Here is a 20,142-nt window from a genome sequence, read left to right as displayed (position 1 = left end):
TATATATATTTAAGACTTTTGCACACTACTTTTTGTTATTGCACTGTCAGGTTATGATGTCAGAACCACAACTGTTACATGTCCTGTTTTTCCACAGATCTTCCAGATGGTGGAGCGAAACATTTTGCAGCTACAGTATCACAGTTAAAAGAAAGGTGAAGCAGTTTCATTACTATGCAGGTTAACTTCATTTACCTAGTGCAAGAACAGGTGCTTTTATGTTTTAGGGATAAGCTTAGTCAAATTGGATCAGTTTTAGCTAACATTTCATCAGCAAGTTGAAGATCTCCTTATGTTTTACTTAACCCTATACTTCTGTGGTCATGTTTCATTTGCAAGTCTGGTGAATTTGCTCACATTCAATAATTATCTTATGGGGCTGCTTTTATTAACAGAGGTAAAGTAGTTTTTTAAAAAAATTATTTCATTTTAAGTACTATGGTAATTAGTATTTGTAAATAGGTTTTCCATTGCAGATGTTTATTCTTGTAATTTGTCGGTCATCTATACAGTGTAATGTTACAAATATTTCTGTAGACATCCCAAAATTATAGTGGAATGCCTGACCCCTGACTTCAGAGGTGACCTAAAAGCTGTGGAAGCAGTTGCAGTTTCAGGACTTGATGTCTACGCACACAATGTGGAGACTGTCAGGGAATTGCAGAGGTATGGACGTGTGGATGTTGTGTGCTATTTAGTCAAACTGTTCTACTACTACCACCACCTCAGTACAGCCCTCCATCCCCTATGCATTTACTTTCGGTGTCTGTGCACAACAGTGCATATAATCTTCCTGAAAAACAACTATATCAAACCACAGCTCTATTCATCTATCCCACAAATATGATGTTTACAGTTATTGATTTCCAATTAAAAAGTTGAGAAGTGAGAAATATAATTGCTATCACGTGGCAAATGTGATGATGTGAATAGTATTTTTATTCAATTTTTATAATCAACCTAAGAAGAATTTTATTTAAAGGACATTGGCCCAGAAAGATAGCATGTAATTTGAAACAACACACACAAAATGCTGGAGGAACTCAGCACCAGCTAATTTCAAATTCATAGTCTTTTTTTTAAAAAAAAAATTGTTTTTAATATTTCTATTGTTAATTCCATTGGCTGATTGGTTTCATAAGCTATTTTACATAATTTGTGGAATAAAAAAGGAACTTGGAGAAATCCACATGGTAGCAGTAATATTAAAAGCCTGAAATAATTGTACTAAAGTGTTTAATTATTTGTTTTTAATATATTAACTAAAGTTGGAAATTTAATCAGTGCCGTGTGTGGTGACAGCAATAATCATAAATAACACAGGGGAATCAGTGAAAACACAGCAAACAACAGTACTGATGTCACAAGAACCTGAAGCATTAGGTAAAGCAGGGATGGCCAACCCATGGAGCATGCGCCAAAAGTGGCGCATTGCACCCCAGTGATAATAATAAAAAAGTAAGCCTACTCATGCAAAAAGTTTTAACCAAAGACTCATTTGTGGAAAAAAAATATAACGGGAATTCAAGTAGCTTAGAGCTAGAAACGGGTATTACTGAGAATAAATCTAAACTTAGCAATTAGTTTTAGTGATTTTATTATTTCATGCACATCTTTTGGTGAGTGTTATCTTCTTTCACATTAATGTGTTTTCAATTAAAAATGTTCAGAGTCAAACTAGGAAAGAAGGACTTTTGTTCTGCAGTCATTCCATAACTGTCCAATACACATTTGATACTTGTTTGATCCTGAGGCGCCAGGCGTCTGCACCAGCAGTGCGTCGCTGGTTTTTGCCTGTCAGTTTACAATTGACACTCGTGCACTACGGAGTTGTGCTTTGTTCGTCCTCTGTGAACATTTGCAGTTTTGTACTGTTTTGAAAATTAAGCCTTGTTTTTACATTCAGTTACCCATCACAGTGCAAAAGCAAAGCAGAAAGTGATAGTAAGCGTGAATTCATTGAACAGTGGGAAAATGAGTTCTTATTTATAGCGGGTCCATCAGGAAAACCGTTGTGCATCGTCTGTGAAAACACTTTCTCACATAATAGAAGACATGATCTTAATAGACACTATAAAACACAACATCAGACTGAAATAAAAGGAAAACTGAAGCTAGTGCTTGGGTCTGAGTTACTGAAAGAATATGTGATTAAGAAAAAGGAAGAAATCAAAAGAAGACAAAATATATTTGTTAAAAGTCTCATCAAGGTAAGTAATGTTTCTCTTGTTTTTATATTAAATCAACATATCATGTAAAAATGCTGAATATGTCTATATTAACATACTTTTACAAGAATTGAATGGGGGTACAAGAGTTGAATGGCGCGTCTGAACTCGTGTGAAAAAATTGACGCTTGGAATGTAAAAGGTTGGCCACTCCTGAAATAAAGCATCATAGAAAAGATGGTGAAGCCAAAGATGAGTCTACTCTGAACATTATTGTTGGTCTCATCAAAATGTTAAAACCCACAGACGAATACTGATCCCTCATATTCAAGGGAATGCAGACATGCAAATCTTAGTTTGTATCCTGTTAGCCAATGAAATTTTTAAATGACACTGTTCAATGAGTAGAAGCAGCTTTTGAGAAGACTTCCAGAGTAAACTCCAAGGAAAAAATCCACTCATGGGGAAGGCTCTGGGAGTAAACCCTGAGGAATAATTCAGAGCTGGAGTCCCTAAGGCGGTCCTACATTGAACTCAACGCTGACTGGTAGGAGTTGTTGTCAAACTGTATCAATCTCTGTCATTCCTTTGGATTCATCAGCTGAGTGGGTATGGGGAGCTTTCTGCATGGGCGACTGCTTGCGTACTGGCGTGCATATTGACTTCAGCTTGGATGCGACTAACGGAGGGACCTAAGAAGCAGCTATAACAGATGGAGTGCAATGTCACGTAACATTTTGGGGGATAGCCTATGAGCTATGAAAGAGGAAAGACGTTTTGTTGGTTTTCTACATAAGTTCTACATAAGTACAGCGAGGCTAATGGAATGTTGATTTTTAACACAGTGAGACTGGAATACAGATGTGAAGAAAAAAACATTTTTGAAGCCTTATTCTACATCCGGAGGTGTATTGGACATCACAAGTCATCTTTAGCTAGTTCATAATTCCCCTCCAAAAATCTGTCTCTGTTTGCTAAGCATCTCAGTTTTCATGGTCCTGTTGATTAGAGAATTCTAAGGATTCACACCCTCCACCTGAAGAAATTCTTCACATCTGTCCTGATTGGCCAACTCCTTTCTTTGAGACAGCGACCCCTTGTACAGATAATCACAGCCAGATAGTTATGGATGTCTCTGAGTGAATAGAGTTGAAAGAGGCAAGCCATTGTTCTGTTATCTCCTTAGGTATGTGCGGGATCCTCGGGCAAATTTTGATCAATCGCTGAATGTATTAAAATATGCAAAGAAAGTGAAATCTGGTCTTCTTTCAAAAACATCCATAATGTTGGGACTTGGTGAGACAGATGAACAGGTGTACTCAACGCTGAAAGGTGAGGACATAATACAAAGCCATTCAACGTAAGTGTGAGCTGTTCTATTTTACTACATATCAGTTACTTTAATTTGTTAGTATCCAGACAGTTTCAAGAATAATATACTGTAATTAGTCTCATCATGAAAGATTATTTTTCAGCAATCAGATTATTTTGTTTAAGATCACAGAATCATTCCTTTCATTAAAAACAGAAAATGCTGGTTACACAGCATTTCTAGAAAGAAAAGTAGAGTTGTTGTCTCAAGTTGACAGCCCCTTGTCAGATCCTGCTGAGTGTTTCCAGCATTTTTGGTTTTTGGTCAGATTTTTAGCATCTGCAGTACTTTCAATTTCATGAATTATTTCTTTTAGGTTTTTAACTTAAACAATTCATGCTAATTAGAAATTGTACAAACCATCTCATATACTAATTTATTTGCATATTATTTTTGGAAGATGGTGCTGGTGTACATCGGTGACTGTCTGTGGGCTGCAGGAATTTGTACCAGTTCGTCTCTTAAATATACTCCCTTTGAACTACTTTCTCTACAATCTGCAGCATGAAGCTTTCCTGCTGACAAGGGACTACAAAGTAACCTCAGTGATCTTCAGATCTCACCTTTGATGGTTAAATTCGGAGCAGTTAAGCGCGGTGCCTTTAAGGGTCAAGGCCAAGGCCGAAAACGTAGCAGTAGGTGCGGGATTCAAACCAGGTTAAAGCGTAGGGTTAATGTGCAGTCACTTGAAAATAAGATTGATGATCTCACAGCAATGTTGCTGCATCAGAGGCTGATCTCAATTGTTAGTTGCATTGCGACTTGGTTCACAGCGAACACACTGGACACAGCTATCTGGCCAGAAGGTTTAATGATTTTCAGGCAACACATACAAAATGCTGGAGGAACTCAGCAGGCCAAGCAGCATCCATGGAAAAGAGTTCAGTCAACATTTCGGGCCAAGATCCTTCATCAGTGTGTCGTGGAAAGTATGCTGACTGGCTGCATTACAGCCTGGTATGGGAACACCAGTGCCTTTGAGCAGAAAATCCTACAAAAGGTAGTGAATTTGGCCTAGTACGTCACAGGTAAAAGCCTTCCAACCATTGAGCACATCTCCATGAAACGTTGCTTTAGAAATGCAGCATCCATCATCAGAGATCCTCGGGCAATACTCTTTTCTCTCTGCTGCCATCAGGCAGAAGGTACAGGTGCCTCAGGAATCACACCAAGTTCAAGAACAGTTACTACCCCTCAACCATCAAGCTCTTGAACAAAAGGCGATAGCTACCCTCATTTAAGGACTGTTATATTATTTCATGCTCGCTATTTATTTATATCTGCATTTGCACAATTTGTTTTCAGTTTCTGATGTTTACAGTTACTGTCCTATAGATTTGCTAAGTATGCCCGCAGAAAAGGAATCTCAGGTGTGTATGTGGTGACATTCATGTACTCTAATAATAAATTTTACTTTGAACTTTGTTAATGCCAAATTTTTAAAGCATCCTTTCATTTCAGTTAATTGTTTTTCATGTTTTTAGAGTCCCTAATTAGAGTCCCTATTTGTCAGTTTTCCACTGATAGTAAATTATCAGAATGTTTGTCTGACATCCATTATTGGTTTTCTGAATGTTTTTCCAAATTAACACAGTGAGAACAAAAGTTATTGTCATTGTTTGCATCCCCAGCTCTCTTCCCAGCCCAGATCCTCGTATTTGTCTCGTTCCACCACCATAACAGTGGTCCAACTCTATTCCTTCCTCATGCATGCATTTGTTAACTCCTAGATGTCATTATTTCCAATCAAGGAGTATGAGATTGTCCCATGAAAGTGGCACTGAGGTACACCAGACATGATACCATTGCTGAATTTTACTGAACAGTGGATCTGTGAAGTGCCTGGGATATTTTGCTTTGTAAAAGTATTATGGCAGGTTGTTGTTATTGTTGAATTAAGGTGGTGTCAGTGTACTCATTTCAAAAACATCTACCACATGAGTGAGAGCTCTGCCTCTGTTCATTTGTGAGATGCAGATTTGCAGGCAAAGTCAAGATTTTATTGTTGATCTTGGTGAAGCACTGTTTTGATCTGCAGTACATTTGGTGAAGATAACCTCACCATGATGTTAGAGGGGGCATTCCTGTACTTTGAGTAAACAGTGACAGAGTTAACAGCATTATTTGCAGGTCAGTATTGCAGATAATGTGGAGAGGAACTTGGAGGTCCTTGTCCTTCAAGGTGGTAGACATTGTGGCTTTTAGAGAAGTGGTCAAAGCCTTAACAAGTTACTACGTTGTACCTTTAGGATGTATTGCAGCCAATGAATCCTGCTCAATACCATCCAAAACTTTGTTGAGTGCTCTTGGAATTGAATTCATGCTGGCAAATAGAGAGTATCCTATCATTGGTCTTTTAAAAGAACGATAACTCAAAACATGAGCATAAAAGGATAATAGTTGTTTTCAACTCTGAACCGGAAGTGCATTGTGTGAGCAATGTAAACTACAACTTTTTGGCCTCTGATACTGAATCCACAGATCATTTGTGTTCCTCACAGAATTACGGGAGGCTGGTGTGGATTGTCTGACCTTGGGACAGTACATGCAACCAACAAGACGGCATCTAAAGGTATATATACTTGTACTGCACATGTTGAAAAAATTAAATAATTGGAAGCTTATGTCAGTTTTGGAAAATAATTTTCTGCTAAGTTAAGACCATTTTGATGAGCTGGTATAGACGCTCTGCTGTTGTTTCTAATTAACCCGAAGTACACATACTGCAGAATGTGATCTATGTTGATACTTTGGATTAACTATCTTTTATTGCTGTTAATGTCGAGAGCTCCCATGTTTCTCAGCTAAATGTAGAGTTAAACCTACTTTAATTCAGCCTCAGCAATAAACTCCAGTGTCAGAATACAATTCTCTCCCCCACCCCCCACCCCCTTATTTCTTACCTCTTTCGATTGGAGTTCCTGGCAAATTTGGGACAGTTTTTGAAATGTACCTAATAGATGTTAGTTGAAACAACACACTAATTTCATACCGAGACAGTCAGCAACTAGTCAAAATTTCATTTTATGAGTTTAATTTGGATTTGAGCAACAGCTGACAGGAATAAAAAGACACAATTTTTAAATTGTATTTATTTTCTGAACCAAAGAACTTCTGAAGAAATGTTAAAATCTTGACTGCAGTAAGGCACATTGTTTTAATACATGATAAATCTTTTTACATTCTCACTGGTCTACATTTCTGTAACTTTGAAACTCATCTTAAGTTGTTCAGGAATGAATTTCCGAGATAGTATTAGTCAATAATGGACAAATTTCAACCTAGATGTTTCGTGTTTTTAATTTTCTAAATATAGCATTGTGCCATATCTCCAATTTTGCTAACGTAATTAAAAAACAGCTTAAAAAGGGATTTCTGCTTGTTATTTCTGCAAGCAGGCACTTGCTGTTATGACCTCCATTAGCAAGAATAGTCAGAAGTCTGTAGTTATTTTCAAACTGCTGTGTGTATAATTGTTTCAGTAACCAAAAACAGTTGTTTCTGATATCTTCGGATCCTTGATTTGTTGGTTGAGTGTCATTTTTTAGGTACTCACACTTAGATTCTAATTGCTTACCTTCTCAAAAAAAACGAATTCGATACAATCCAGTACAGACTTAAATTCAAGTGAATGCTCTGAAAACAAGTTACCAGAAGCTTCAGTTTTGGAGCCATTTAAGGTTTATACTGCTATAATTACCACATTTCCAAGAAACAATTCCAACAGTGAGCCAAACATTATCATCAATTCATTAATGTTAAATAATGTAGTCTTGATTCTTTTCCATTAACCATTTCGTTCATTTTCATTAGGTGGATGAGTACATAACTCCAGAGAAGTTTAAATACTGGGAAAATGTGGGTAATGAACTTGGATTCTTATTTACTGCCAGTGGACCCTTGGTACGCTCTTCATATAAAGCAGGTGAGGAGCTAGCTTCGCCAATTTTCTTACAACATTAAAGGCATATAAGACCAAAAAATATAGGAGCAGAATTAAGCCATTTGGCCCATCAGTCTGCTCCATCATTTGCTCATAGCTAGTCCAATTTTCCTCAGGGCCCTAATCTCCTGCTTTCCCTTGCTTTCCCTATGTATCCCTTTATGCCGTGACCAATCAAGAATCTATCTTTCTTTCTTTTTAAATCTTTTTATTGAGTAAGTATACAAAAAAGGTAAGCCATATAAACATTAATACAATGTTAAAGTATAATAAAATTCCAAAAGATAACAATACCAAAAAGAAAATACTACAAACAATGTAATTTAAGCATAAGAAACCAAGATAACATAATAGTATACTAGATTTTATATATATCAATGGAAAAAAAAGAAAAAAAAACCCCAAAAAAAAAACCCACCGTGCAACTAACTAAAAGCAAAGCAAAGCAATGGGCTAACTTGAAACCAAACAGAGTTAAACTTAAAATCACGTCCTCAATCCCGACCTCCATTAAAACAGTGAAAAAAAAACAAGAAGGGTAAATATTACATTAAATGAAAATATCGAATAAAAGGTCCCCAAATCTGTTCAAATTTAAATGAAGAATCATAAAGGTTACTTCTAATTTTCTCCAGATTCAAACATAAAATCGTCTGAGAAAACCAAAAAAAGGTAGTTGGAGCATTAAGCTCTTTCCAATGTTGTAAAATACATCTTTTCGCCATTAAAGTAAGAAATGCAATCATTCTACGGGCTGAAGGGGAAAGATTACTAGAAATTTTAGGTAGTCCAAAGATAGCAGTAATAGGGTGAGGAGAGATATCTATATTTAATACCTTAGAAATAATATTGAAAATATCTCTCCAAAAAGTTTCCAAAGTAGGGCAAGACCAAAACATATGAGTTAAAGAGGCTATCTGCCCCGAACATCTATCACAGAAAGGATTAATATGCGAGTAAAAACGCGCTAACTTATCTTTGGACATATGTGCTCTATGAACCACTTTAAATTGAATTAGGGAATGTTTAGCACAAATAGAGGAAGTATTAACTAATTGTAAAATCTGCCCCCAATCATCCACAGAAATGGTAAGCCCCAATTCCTGTTCCCAATCTACCCTAATCTTATCAAATGGAGCTTTCCTAAGTTTCATAATAATATTATAAATCATAGCCGATGCACCTTTCTGACATGGATTAAGGTTAATTATCGAATCTAAAATATATATAGGAGGAAGCATTGGAAAGGAAGAAAGTATAGTACTTAGGAAATTTCTAACTTGTAAATATCTAAAAAAATGTATTCTTGATAAGTTATATTTATTAGATAATTGTTCAAAAGACATAAGGGAACCATCTAAAAATAAATCCAAAAACCGTAAAATACCCTTAGTCTTCCAAGTTTGAAAAGCGCGATCCGTAAAAGAGGGAGGAAAAAATATGTTACCTAAAATAGGAATCGCTAACCCGAATTGATTAAGATCAAAAAATTTTCTGAATTGAAACCAAATGCGCAAAGCATATTTAACTATCGGGTTAGAGACCTGCTTAAGGCGTTTCGAATCAAAAGGAAGAGAGGAACCTAAAATAGAACCAAGTGTATAACCCTGAACAGATTGTAATTCCAATGCTACCCATTTAGGAATAGATAGTATGTCCCGGTCAAGTAACCAAAATTTCATATGTCGAATATTAATAGCCCAATAATAAAATCTAAAGTTAGGTAATGCTAAACCTCCATCTCTCTTAGCTTTCTGTAAATGTATTTTACCCAGTCTCGGATTCTTATTCTGCCAAATAAATGAAGAAATTTTAGAGTCAACTTTATCAAAAAAAGATTTAGGAACGAAAATTGGTAATGCCTGAAACACATATAAAAATTTTGGCAAAAAAAACATCTTAACTGCATTAATACGACCAATCAAAGTTAAATATAAGGGAAACCATTTAGATGAAAGTTGAGTAATATGGTCTATTAATGGTAAAAAGTTAGTCTTAAATAAATCTTTATGTTTACAAGTAATTTTAATCCCAAGATATGAAAAATAATTATTAATCAATTTAAATGGAAATTTATAATATAAGGGAAGATGTTTATTAATCGGAAAAAGTTCACTCTTACTAAGATTTAATTTATAACCTGAGAAAAGACCAAATTGTGCTAATAACTCTAAAACAGCAGGAATGGATCTCTCAGGATTAGAAATATATAAAAGTAAATCATCAGCATAGAGTGATAATTTATGGGACTTTAATCCCCGAGTTATCCCAGTAATATTTGAAGATTCTCGAATAGCAATTGCAAGAGGTTCTAATGCAATATCAAATAATAGGGGACTAAGAGGACAGCCTTGTCGAGTACCACGAAAGAGAGGAAAAAAAGGTGAGTTTAAGGAGTTAGTACGAACCGAGGCTACAGGGGAGTGATATAACAGTTTAATCCAGGATATAAATTTCAAGCTAAAATTAAACATTTCAAGCACCTTAAATAAATAAGGCCATTCTACTCTATCAAAAGCTTTCTCGGCATCTAAAGAAATAACACACTCAGGAACATTTTGTGAGGGAGTATAAACGATATTTAACAATGTACGAATATTATAAAAAGAGTAACGACCTTTAATAAAACCCGTTTGGTCTTCCGAAATAATAGAAGGAAGTACTTTTTCTAGTCTATTTGCTAATAACTTAGAAAAAACTTTAGAATCAACATTTAATAAAGATATTGGTCTATAAGATGCACATTGAGCAGGGTCTTTATCCTTCTTTAGTATTAAAGAAATTGATGCTCTATTAAAAGATTCCGGAAGTTTACCAAGTTTCAAAGAAGCCTCAAAAACCTTATAGAGCCAAGGAATCAATAAAGAAGCAAAACATTTATAAAATTCAACGGTAAACCCATCAGGGCCAGGAGCTTTCCCCAGATTCATAGAAAAAATAACATTCTTAATCTCATCCATTGTAATGGAAGTATCTAATAAAGAAGACATATCCTGTGAAATCTGAGGGAAGTCTAACTTATCTAAAAAATCATTCATATATTTAGAATCTCGAGGAGACTCTGATTGATATAAAGAAGAATAAAAATCACAAAAGGTTTGATTAATCCCCACATGATCCAATATCAATCGATCATTTTGGTTATAAATCTGATTGATTTGAGATTTAACATAATTAGATTTCAATTGATTAGCCAGCAGCTTGCCAATTTTATCACTGTGAACATAAAAATCACTTCTTGTTTTCTTTAATTGGTTTACAATCGAGGACGAGAGTAGTAAACTGTGTTCCATTTGAAGTTCAGTTCTTTGTTTGTATAGCTCCTCAGAAGGAGCCATAACATATTTCTTATCAATTTCTTTAATCTTGTCCACAATTGCCATCTCCTCCTGCTTCTGTTTCTTCCTCAAAGCAACGGAATACGAAATAATCTGACCCCGAATATAGGCTTTAAAAGTGTCCCAAAGAGTGTTAACCGAAATATCTTCTGTATGGTTAATTGTAAAAAAAAGCTCAATCTGTTCATTCATAAAATTAACAAAGTCCGAGTCCTGAAGCAACAGCGAATTAAAACGCCATTGTCTATTGTTTGGTATATTGGCCATAATTTTAATAGAAAGCTTAAGTGGAGCATGATCCGAAATGGTTATAGAATCATAATCACATTTAATCACTGAAGGAATGAGACGAGAATCAATGAAAAAATAATCAATTCTTGAATAGGAATGATGAACATGTGAAAAGAAGGAAAAATCTTTTTCCTGAGGATGCAGAAAACGCCAAATGTCCGTCGACCCAGAATCAGAAAGGAAAAAATTAATCAAATTTGCAGATTTATTAGGTAAAGTCCGTAAAGGAGCCGAACGGTCCAAAGCTGGAGATAAACAGGTATTAAGATCTCCGCCCCAAATCAATGAAAACTCGTTCAAATTCGGAAACTGATCAAACAATGATTTATAAAATTCCGGACAATCCATATTAGGAGCATAAACATTAACCAAAACTACTTTTTTATTAAATAGTAAACCACTAACCAGTAAAAATCTACCATTCGGATCAGAGATAATATCCTGTTGTATAAAAGTAACTGAAGAGTCTATAAAAATAGAGACGCCTCGAATCTTAGCATTGGAGTTCGAATGAAATTGTTGTCCCTTCCAGAATTTGAAAAAACGTAGTCTGTCCCCCCTCCGTACATGGGTCTCTTGTAAAAATAAAATTTGTGCTTTAAGTCTCCGGAACACTTTAAAAACTTTTTTCCTTTTAATAGGATGATTAAGACCATTAGTATTCCAGGAGACAAAATTAATAATAGACTCCATAAATCCTAAAGTCAACCCATAACAAGGAGGATTGACAATAGGCGCGACCCACAAACCCGGAGAGGAAACAGAACATACAAAAGATACTGGGGAAAAGGACGCAACCAATACTTCAATAATGTATATAGCCCAAAGAGAAACAAACTAAAACGTGAAGCCCCTCCCACCACCCCCCACCCCAAGACCCCAAGGCGAAATCTAAAGCAGACCCGCCAGAAAGAAGCAAGCGCTAAAACTACCCCCATGACTTCCGGTATACGCTCCCTAAAAAAAAGGTATAAATATGAAAAGGGTCAGCTAATTGTAAAACAGTAAAAAAATAAGTAAAAAAAAGTTAGTTCAATTAAAATACACACAGAACAGAACAAAAGCCGGAAAGTATATATTAAAAAAAAACCACAATAAACCTCAAACTCATGAATAGACACAGCAACAAAAAAAAATAGGATTATTAACATAAATCAAGAATCTATCAACCTCTGCCTTAAATATATATAAATCTTGGCCTCCAGAGCTGCCTGTGGCAAAGAATTCCACAGATTCACCACTCTGGCTAAAGAAATTCCTCCTCATTTCTATTCTGAAAGAATGCCCCTCTATTCGAAGGCTATATCCTCTGGTCTTAGACTCTCCCACCACAGGAAATATTCTCTCCACATCCACTCTATCAAGGCCTTTCACTGTTTGATAGGTTCAATGAGGTCACCCCTCATTCTTGTGAATTCTATTGAATACAGGCTCAGAGCCATCCTGCCAATCAGCCACTGCTTTATCCATGCTCGAGTCTTTCCTGTTGTAGCTTGTTAAGCAGCTTCACGTGTGGCACCTTTTCAAGGGCCTTCTGAAAATCCAAGTACACAACATCAACCGGTTCTCCTTTGTCTATCCTGCTTGTTATTTCTTCTAATAATTCCAACAGATTTGTCAGGTGGGATTTTCCCTTGAGGAAACCATGCTGACTATGGCCTATTTTATCATGTGCCTGCAAATACCCTGAGACCTCATCCTTAATAATTGACTTCAACATCTTCCCATTCATTCAGGTCATGCTAACTGGCCTATAGTTTCCTTTCTTCTGCCTCTCTTCCTTTTTGAAGAGTGGAGTGATATTTGCAATTATTTCCAGTCATCCAGTATCATTCCAGAATCTAGTGATTCTTGAAAGATCATTACTAATGCCTCCACAATCTCTTCAGCCACCTCTTTCAGAACCCTGGGGTGTACACCATCTGGTCCAGGTGATTTATCTACCTTCAGATCTTTGTTTCCCAAGAACTTTCTCTCTAGAAATGGTAACTTTACATACTCCATGACCCCTGACACCTGGAACTTGCATCACACTGCTAGTCTCTTTCACAGTAAAGACTGATAGAAAATACTTATTCAGTTTGTCCACTGTTTCCTTGTCCCCCCATTAACTACCTCTCCAGCATCGTTTTCCAGCGGTCTGATATCCACTCTCATCTCTCTTTTACTCTTTATGTATCTGAAGAAACTTTTAGTATCTTCTTTAATTTTATTGGCTAGTTTACTTTCGTATTTCATCTTTACCTTAATTACTTTTTTAGTTGCTTTCTATGATTTTTTTTATAAGCTTCCCAATCCTCTAACTTCCTACTAATTTTTGCTCTATTATATGTCCTCTTAGGTTTTTATGTCAACTTTGACTTCTGTTGTTAGTCACGGTTGTGTCATCTTGCCTTTAGAATATTTCTTCCTCTTTGGGATGTTTATATCCTGTGCCTTCAGAATTGCGTCCATAAATTCCAGCCATTGCTGCTCTGCCATCTTTCCTGCCAGTGTTCTTTTCTAATCAATTCTGGCCAACTCCTCTCTCATGCCTCTGTAATTCCCTTTGCTCCACTGTAATACTGATACATCTGACTTCAGCTTTTCTTTCTCAGATTTCAGGGTGAATTCGATTGTATTATGCTCACTTGCCCCTAAGGTTTTTACGTTAGCTTTCTAATCAATTCTGGTTCATTGTACAATACCCAATCCAGAATAATTGAGCCCCTAGCGGGCTCAGCCACAAGCTGCTCTAAGAAGCCATTTCGTAGGCATTCTATAAATTCCCCCCTCTTGGAATCCAGCACCAACCTGAATTTCCCAATCTACCTACATATTGAAATCCCCCATCACTATTGTAACATTGCCGTTTTGGCATGCATTTTCTACCTCCCATTTTAATTTGTAGATCTCATCTCTATTACTGTTTGGGAATCTGTATACAACTCCCATTAGGATCTTTTTACCCTTGCATTTCCTTAGCTCTATCCACAATGGTTCAACACCGTCTGATCGTATGTCACCTCTTTCTAAAGATTTGACATCTAGTCATTACTACTCCCATTCCTCTACTCATTTTACTATAATTTCTTCTCTCTCACTGATCAGCTCCACCCTAATTCTACCATAAAACAACATTAGGTGGCCACTAGTACATCTCTGGAATATGGGAAGAAACTGGAGCAGACAGGTAAACTCACGTGATCGGGGGAGAGTGTGAATTCCAGGTGGACTGCAGGGATCAAGATTGAGCACAGATTGCTGGGCCTTTAAGGCAGCAGCACTACCAGTTGTACCACTGTGCTACCTATAGGTTTGCTGATAATACTGAGCTAGGTGGGAAAATGAACTGTATGGATACAATATGTCTGTAAATGGATATCAACCATAAAAGCAAGCAAGTTGAAAGGTGGCTTGAACCTGAGAGAGTGAAATAATTTACTTTAGGAACGTATAGTTTTTTAATTAGGGGAAATCATTCTCTATGGATGGAATTTAAACGTAAACAACAGGAATTCTGCAGATGCTGGAAATTCAAGCAACGTATATCAAAGTTGCTGGTGAACGCAGCAGGCCAAGCAGCATCTATAGGAAGAGGCGCAGTCGACGTTTCAGGCCGAGACCCTTCGTCAGGACTCTATGGATGGATCTTTGCACTGGTTTGAGGCTCAAAATTGATATTTATCTACAGTTCGTAATCTAAAAATCAAATGATCTTTTAGCGTTCAGTGGGGGTTGAAGTATGAAAGTAATTCAGTCTTATTGGAATTGTTACAAGCCTTTCAGACTGCACCCAGAGAACTGTAGGGATTGTTCTTCAGAGCTGAAGAAAGATACATTTACATTAGAGACATTAGAGATTGATATTAGTCTAGGAAAACTATAGATAAGAATTAAAGTGGTCTTATTGAAATGAAGTTCCATGCAGGTTTAAAGGACTATTTCCTCAGCCTGGAAGAGTCCATGAATAGGGAGTATTGGTTTAGGAAGAGAGATTGGTTATTGAGAACTGATGTGAAGCAAAATTTCTTTAGACAGAGTGTTATAAATATTTGGAATTCTACCTGTATATGCATCTTCTTGAGCACGTGCAGGTCTGGGAATGATAGATTTTTGGAAACAAGGTTTGGGTTGGAGAACAGTCACCAGCTATTCTCCAACATCTCCAGCCTCTATGTAATGAAAGAAAATACTAAAAATAACTTAATTTATCCTTTTTCTATTGTTTTCAGGTGAATATTTCATGAAGCAGCTCCTAAATAAACAAATAGCTAAGCCAAGTTAGATGACGCTGAAAACTGTTGACTACTTAGCTTTTAGAACTTCATACTTCCAAGAACACTTAATTTACTGTCCTTGAATTTGTTCATGGGATTTCGATCTGTGCAAAGTTTGCTCTGAGAAAACTGACAGATGGCACTGAACCACTTGATGGTGATCATATGTTGATATATATATCGGTTATCTGCCATCATGTAAATGCTTTGTGGATCTGCTTCACGTGCAGTTTCTTCTCGGGATAATTTTTCCCCCACTAAAAAGACTTCATTTAAATTTTGACTGCAATTCAGAAGGTGCATTCCACGAAAACTTCTCTGGCCATGGATTTTTTTCCGGTTGATTTTGGGACATTGCACAAGAGTTTGTGACGTGAATGTGGAGTACAAGACAGCTATGCCTCCGTGTCCTGGGCAGTAATGAATATTGATTTGTTGGGAAATTTAGCAATTCTGTAAATCATTTATGAGACCAACCATTTTAAAATACATTTTTTTCTGCAACACTGCAGACTGAAGATTTGATCAATATAATATTGTGGAAAACACCACAATAAATAATGTATTCCTATCTGAAGTGTTCAGCCACTGTTCTAAATTTGTGTTACTATCTATATTGTAATTGAACTCCTTTGCCACCATATTACTAAAGGTTGGAATAAATTTGCTGTAAAATACAGAAGTGATGTTTTCATATGCTTGAGTCAGGAGATGTGCACTGTAATCAATTAAATCCTGGATGTGTGCAACATACATGTGAATGAACAATACATCTTGGCTGTATTCAGTAAAACTACGTTAAAGATTTGTACTGTACTTTCTGAACATGTAAAATTCAGAGAGCAATATAGCACAGATACAGGCCCTTTGGCTCAATGAATCCATGGCAGCTGGTCCCAATTTCCTGTATTTGGCCCATATTCCTCTAAACCCTGCCCCTTCTTGTACCACTAGAACCACTTTCCAGGTGTATCTGTTTCAACCACTTCTCCTGGCAGGTTGTTTACTGTACTCACCAGCCAATTCATGAAATAGTTGCCCTTTGAGGTCCCTTTTAAATCTTTGCCCTCTGACTGCCAAGTCTATGCTCCCTAGTATTGGACTTGCCCACCTTGGGGAAGAGATTGACTATCCATGTTGTCTGTAAGGTTGCCCCTCATTTTCCTACACTCCGTGAATAAAGACCTAACCTGGCCAACTTCTCCCTATAACTCAGGCCCTCCAGTCCTGACAACATAAAATCTTTACTGCAGTTTAACTACATACTTTCCAAGGATAGGATGACCAAAACTCTATGTACTACTCCAAGGGTAGTGTTACAAATGACTATTATGACATGTCCTAACTTCTAAACTCAATGCCCTGACTGGAAGGCCAGCGTGCTAAATGCGTTTTTAACCCTGTCTACCTGTAATGCCACATTCAACAAACTCTGCACTTTTACTCCAAGATCTCTTAGTGTCATTACACTCCCTAATGCTTTACCATTCATAGTCTCAATCCTATGTTGGTTTGACTTTCCAAAATGTATCACCTTACTTATCTGTATTGAAATCCATTTGCCACTCCTTGGCCCACTTCTGTAACTGATCAAGCTCCACCTTGATCTACAAATAATAATCTTTACTATCGACAGTACTAAAGATTATTATAGATCGAAGGGGATTCTGCAAACTTACTGATCAAACCTTGTGTATTTGCATCCAAATCATTTATGTACTGATGTGAGGAGAAGATGGCGTGACACTGTGTGCTCGGTTGCTCCAAAATGATATCGTACGTGTTAACTAGGGGCCGTGTACAATCCTGATTTGATGGAGACGAACGTGAGAAGCACGGAGGACACCTGGAGAAACTTCTGAAATGCCTGCTTCGCTGCCACTGCTACTGTGCGATCGAGAATCTCCGGAGGGGAAGGCTCCAAATCCTCGGCTTTGCACATTGCCTGTTGCCAGGTTGGGGTTGAAGTGCTCGGCAGAGATGGTGCTTGGTGTCAGAGGGCTGATCGGAGGCTCGAAGTTTTCGGACGGACTCAAGAGTCGGCTATGGTCGGGTGCTTCCAGGATGCTGCACCGGCAAGTTTGCGGTGCTGGAAGCTCATGGCAGGAAGAGGTTTTTTTTTCTTCCTTCTACCGTCTGCGTGAGATTATGGGACTTTCGAGAGACTTTGAGACTTTTTTTTACTGTGCCCATGGTGTTCTTCATTAAATTACGGTATTGCTTTGCACTGTTGTAACTATATGTTATAACTATGTGGTTTTTGTCAGTTTTTCAGTTGGTTTGTCTTGTGTTTCTGTGATATCATTCTGGAGAAACATTGTATCATTTCTTAGTGCATGCATTACTAAATGACAATAAAAGAGGACTGCGTGTCCTCATAATCTAAACATCAGAGGTCCCAATACAAACCTATAATCACCAGCCTCCATTCCAGAATCAACCTTCAACTAGTTAGCCTCTACTTCCTCTCTCCAAGACAAATTTGAATCTACTAAGCTAGCTCTCTCTGGATTTCATGGGACCTAACCTAATGTGACCTTGAAAACGATGTGACCTTGAAAGCAATGCTATAGTCTAAATAGACACTACCCTAATTTCGTCTACTTTTCGGTTATCTCTTCAAAAAAGGTTCATAAAGCATAAAGCCATATGGTAATGTACTGTAAGGCTGCAAATACTTCCTCCCTGGTATGTCCTACAAAGCATCACCACTTGAACAACTTTCTCTTCAGTAAAAGACAAAAAAAAAATCATTAAAATACCACCTGTCTCCTGCAGCTCAAGACAAGAGGCCCTGCTGATCTCTTTCCCTTGCCATCCTTTTACTCCTATTATAGCTATTGAACCTCTGGGGATTTTCTTTAACTTTACCTGTCGGATCCACCTCGTACACTCTTTGCCCCCTTGATTTTCCTCTTAAGAATATTCTTAATTTTTTAGTGAAGAGATTCACGCAGTCTTGACCTCCTTCCTGTGTGCAGTTCTGGTCACCAACCTACAGGTATCAATAAGAATGAAAGAGTAGAGAGAAAACTTACAAGGACTTGAGGACCTGAGTTATAGGGAAAGGTTAAGTGGGTTAGGACTTTTCCCCAGAGTGTAGGAGAACGAGAGGAGTTTTGAAAGAGGATATAAAATTATGAGGGGTATAGATAAGACAAAAACAAGAAGGCTCTTTCCACCGAGGTTGAGTAAGACTTGAACCAGACGTCATAGGTTAAAGGGGTGAAAAATTTAAGGGGAACCTGAGGGGGAACTTCTTCACTCAGAGAGTGGTGCAAGTGCGGAATGAGCTACCAACGAAATAGCGAAATAGTAGATGTGGGCTTGATTGCAACATTTAAGAGAATTTTGCGCAAGTGTATTGGTAGGATGGGTATGGAGAGCTATGGTCCAGGTGTGGGCCGATGGGACAAAACAGAATAACAGTTCGCCACAGACTTCTGAGCCATAGTGCTATATGACTCTGGCAAAAGTATAAATTATGTAAAATGCAATCTCTTCTTTATACTTCTGCTATACTTATTACATCTTTGTGTGATTGTATTGGGTGTGCTGTCCATAAAGTTCTAAACTCAGGCGAAGACCTTCAGCTTTGTCAGATATAAATAGCCATGAATACTCTCACTAAAAGGAGACTATACTGCATCTACTCGATCTTCAGAGACTTGTTCACTTCCCTCTGTTTATTCTCCATGGTGAGTTTAGCTGCCTATACCCACTATTCAAGTGGTGGGTTTCCTCTCCCTACCAAGGAGAAGATACTTCCAACTAACAAGGTTGTTTAAAACACAGTTCATTTATTTTCAGCAACGCACATTTAAATCCAAGCAACACGCTTAAAACAAAGTTAAAACTCCTAGACAATTTCTATGTTAAACACATCCAGATCACAAATCATTTCTTAAACACAAATTTCACAAAGGAATTTCAAAGCAAGATACTATTCCTATAAGAAGACATACCAACAAATTGCAGACGAACAAATTGTCATAAAAACTGAGGCTGGAGGAATCAATTCTAGTTCCCCCTATTTTTCTTCCAAGTTTATATTCTTTACTCCTCTCCTCATAATCCTAAATTGGTCTTTAGATTCATACTGTTTTTCTTCCACTTGGGTGACTTCACACATATATTTCCTCAAATATCCTTTCTGGAGGCATTGATATCAGCTAATGCTGTAAAGCTAAATTGAGTACATAAAATTCCCAACTATAAGCACATCAGTTACTGATGTGCTAAATGTTATTATCCATCTTGCCTATAAGTTTTCTTGAACAAAGCAACTTAGAGACAAGGTTTTTGTTTCAAAACAATTCAAATTAAACAACCCATTGTCTTATACTGCATCTCTCAAGCAGTAAGACTTGTGGTATGAGCCAGCAAATCTGAGGCTCCATACAGCTAATTTGCAAAGCTGCTCTATAGACAGTATTTTGTTTTAACTTCAAACTGATTATTGCTTTCCATTTTCATTTTAAGAACTAAAGACTGACTTCCATTAACGACAATGAGTTAAACAAAGCAATATAGTTAGAAGTTTATTCACAACAGTTTTGATCTTACAAGTGGCAGATGCTCTGTTTAGAAAGCCAAGATTGGCTAACAATCAAGGAGTATAGGAAGTGCATATCCATCACACCTGTAACTATTCCCCTATATGTGGTATTCCCTGCCTAGGCTCACTTATTTGGAGAGGCCTTGGAGTTGATTAGAATCAGTAGAATTATGTTTCGGCAACAAATTTTAAACCCTCAGGCAAGAGAAAGAA

At 37.1% G+C, this 20,142-nt stretch overlaps 1 protein-coding gene across 1 annotated transcript in view; it reads left to right on the top strand.

The window, feature by feature from the left end:
* The window catches only part of lias (lipoic acid synthetase), a 36,058-nt gene extending 18,386 nt beyond the window's left edge, over window positions 1–17,672 (top strand). Inside the window, exons 6-11 of the mRNA XM_063043286.1 lie at window positions 98–155; window positions 538–666; window positions 3,355–3,500; window positions 6,042–6,112; window positions 7,354–7,465; window positions 15,327–17,672. Coding sequence (XP_062899356.1) covers window positions 98–155; window positions 538–666; window positions 3,355–3,500; window positions 6,042–6,112; window positions 7,354–7,465; window positions 15,327–15,379 — 569 coding nt within the window. The 3' untranslated portion in view covers window positions 15,380–17,672. The remainder of the gene's footprint in view (window positions 1–97; window positions 156–537; window positions 667–3,354; window positions 3,501–6,041; window positions 6,113–7,353; window positions 7,466–15,326) is intronic.
* The last annotated feature ends 2,470 nt before the right edge of the window (window positions 17,673–20,142 follow it).

Source organism: Mobula hypostoma, chromosome 3, assembly GCF_963921235.1.
Source record: "Mobula hypostoma chromosome 3, sMobHyp1.1, whole genome shotgun sequence".
NCBI classification, from domain to species: Eukaryota; Metazoa; Chordata; class Chondrichthyes; order Myliobatiformes; family Myliobatidae; genus Mobula; species Mobula hypostoma.
This window is presented reverse-complemented; position numbering and strand designations above follow the sequence as displayed.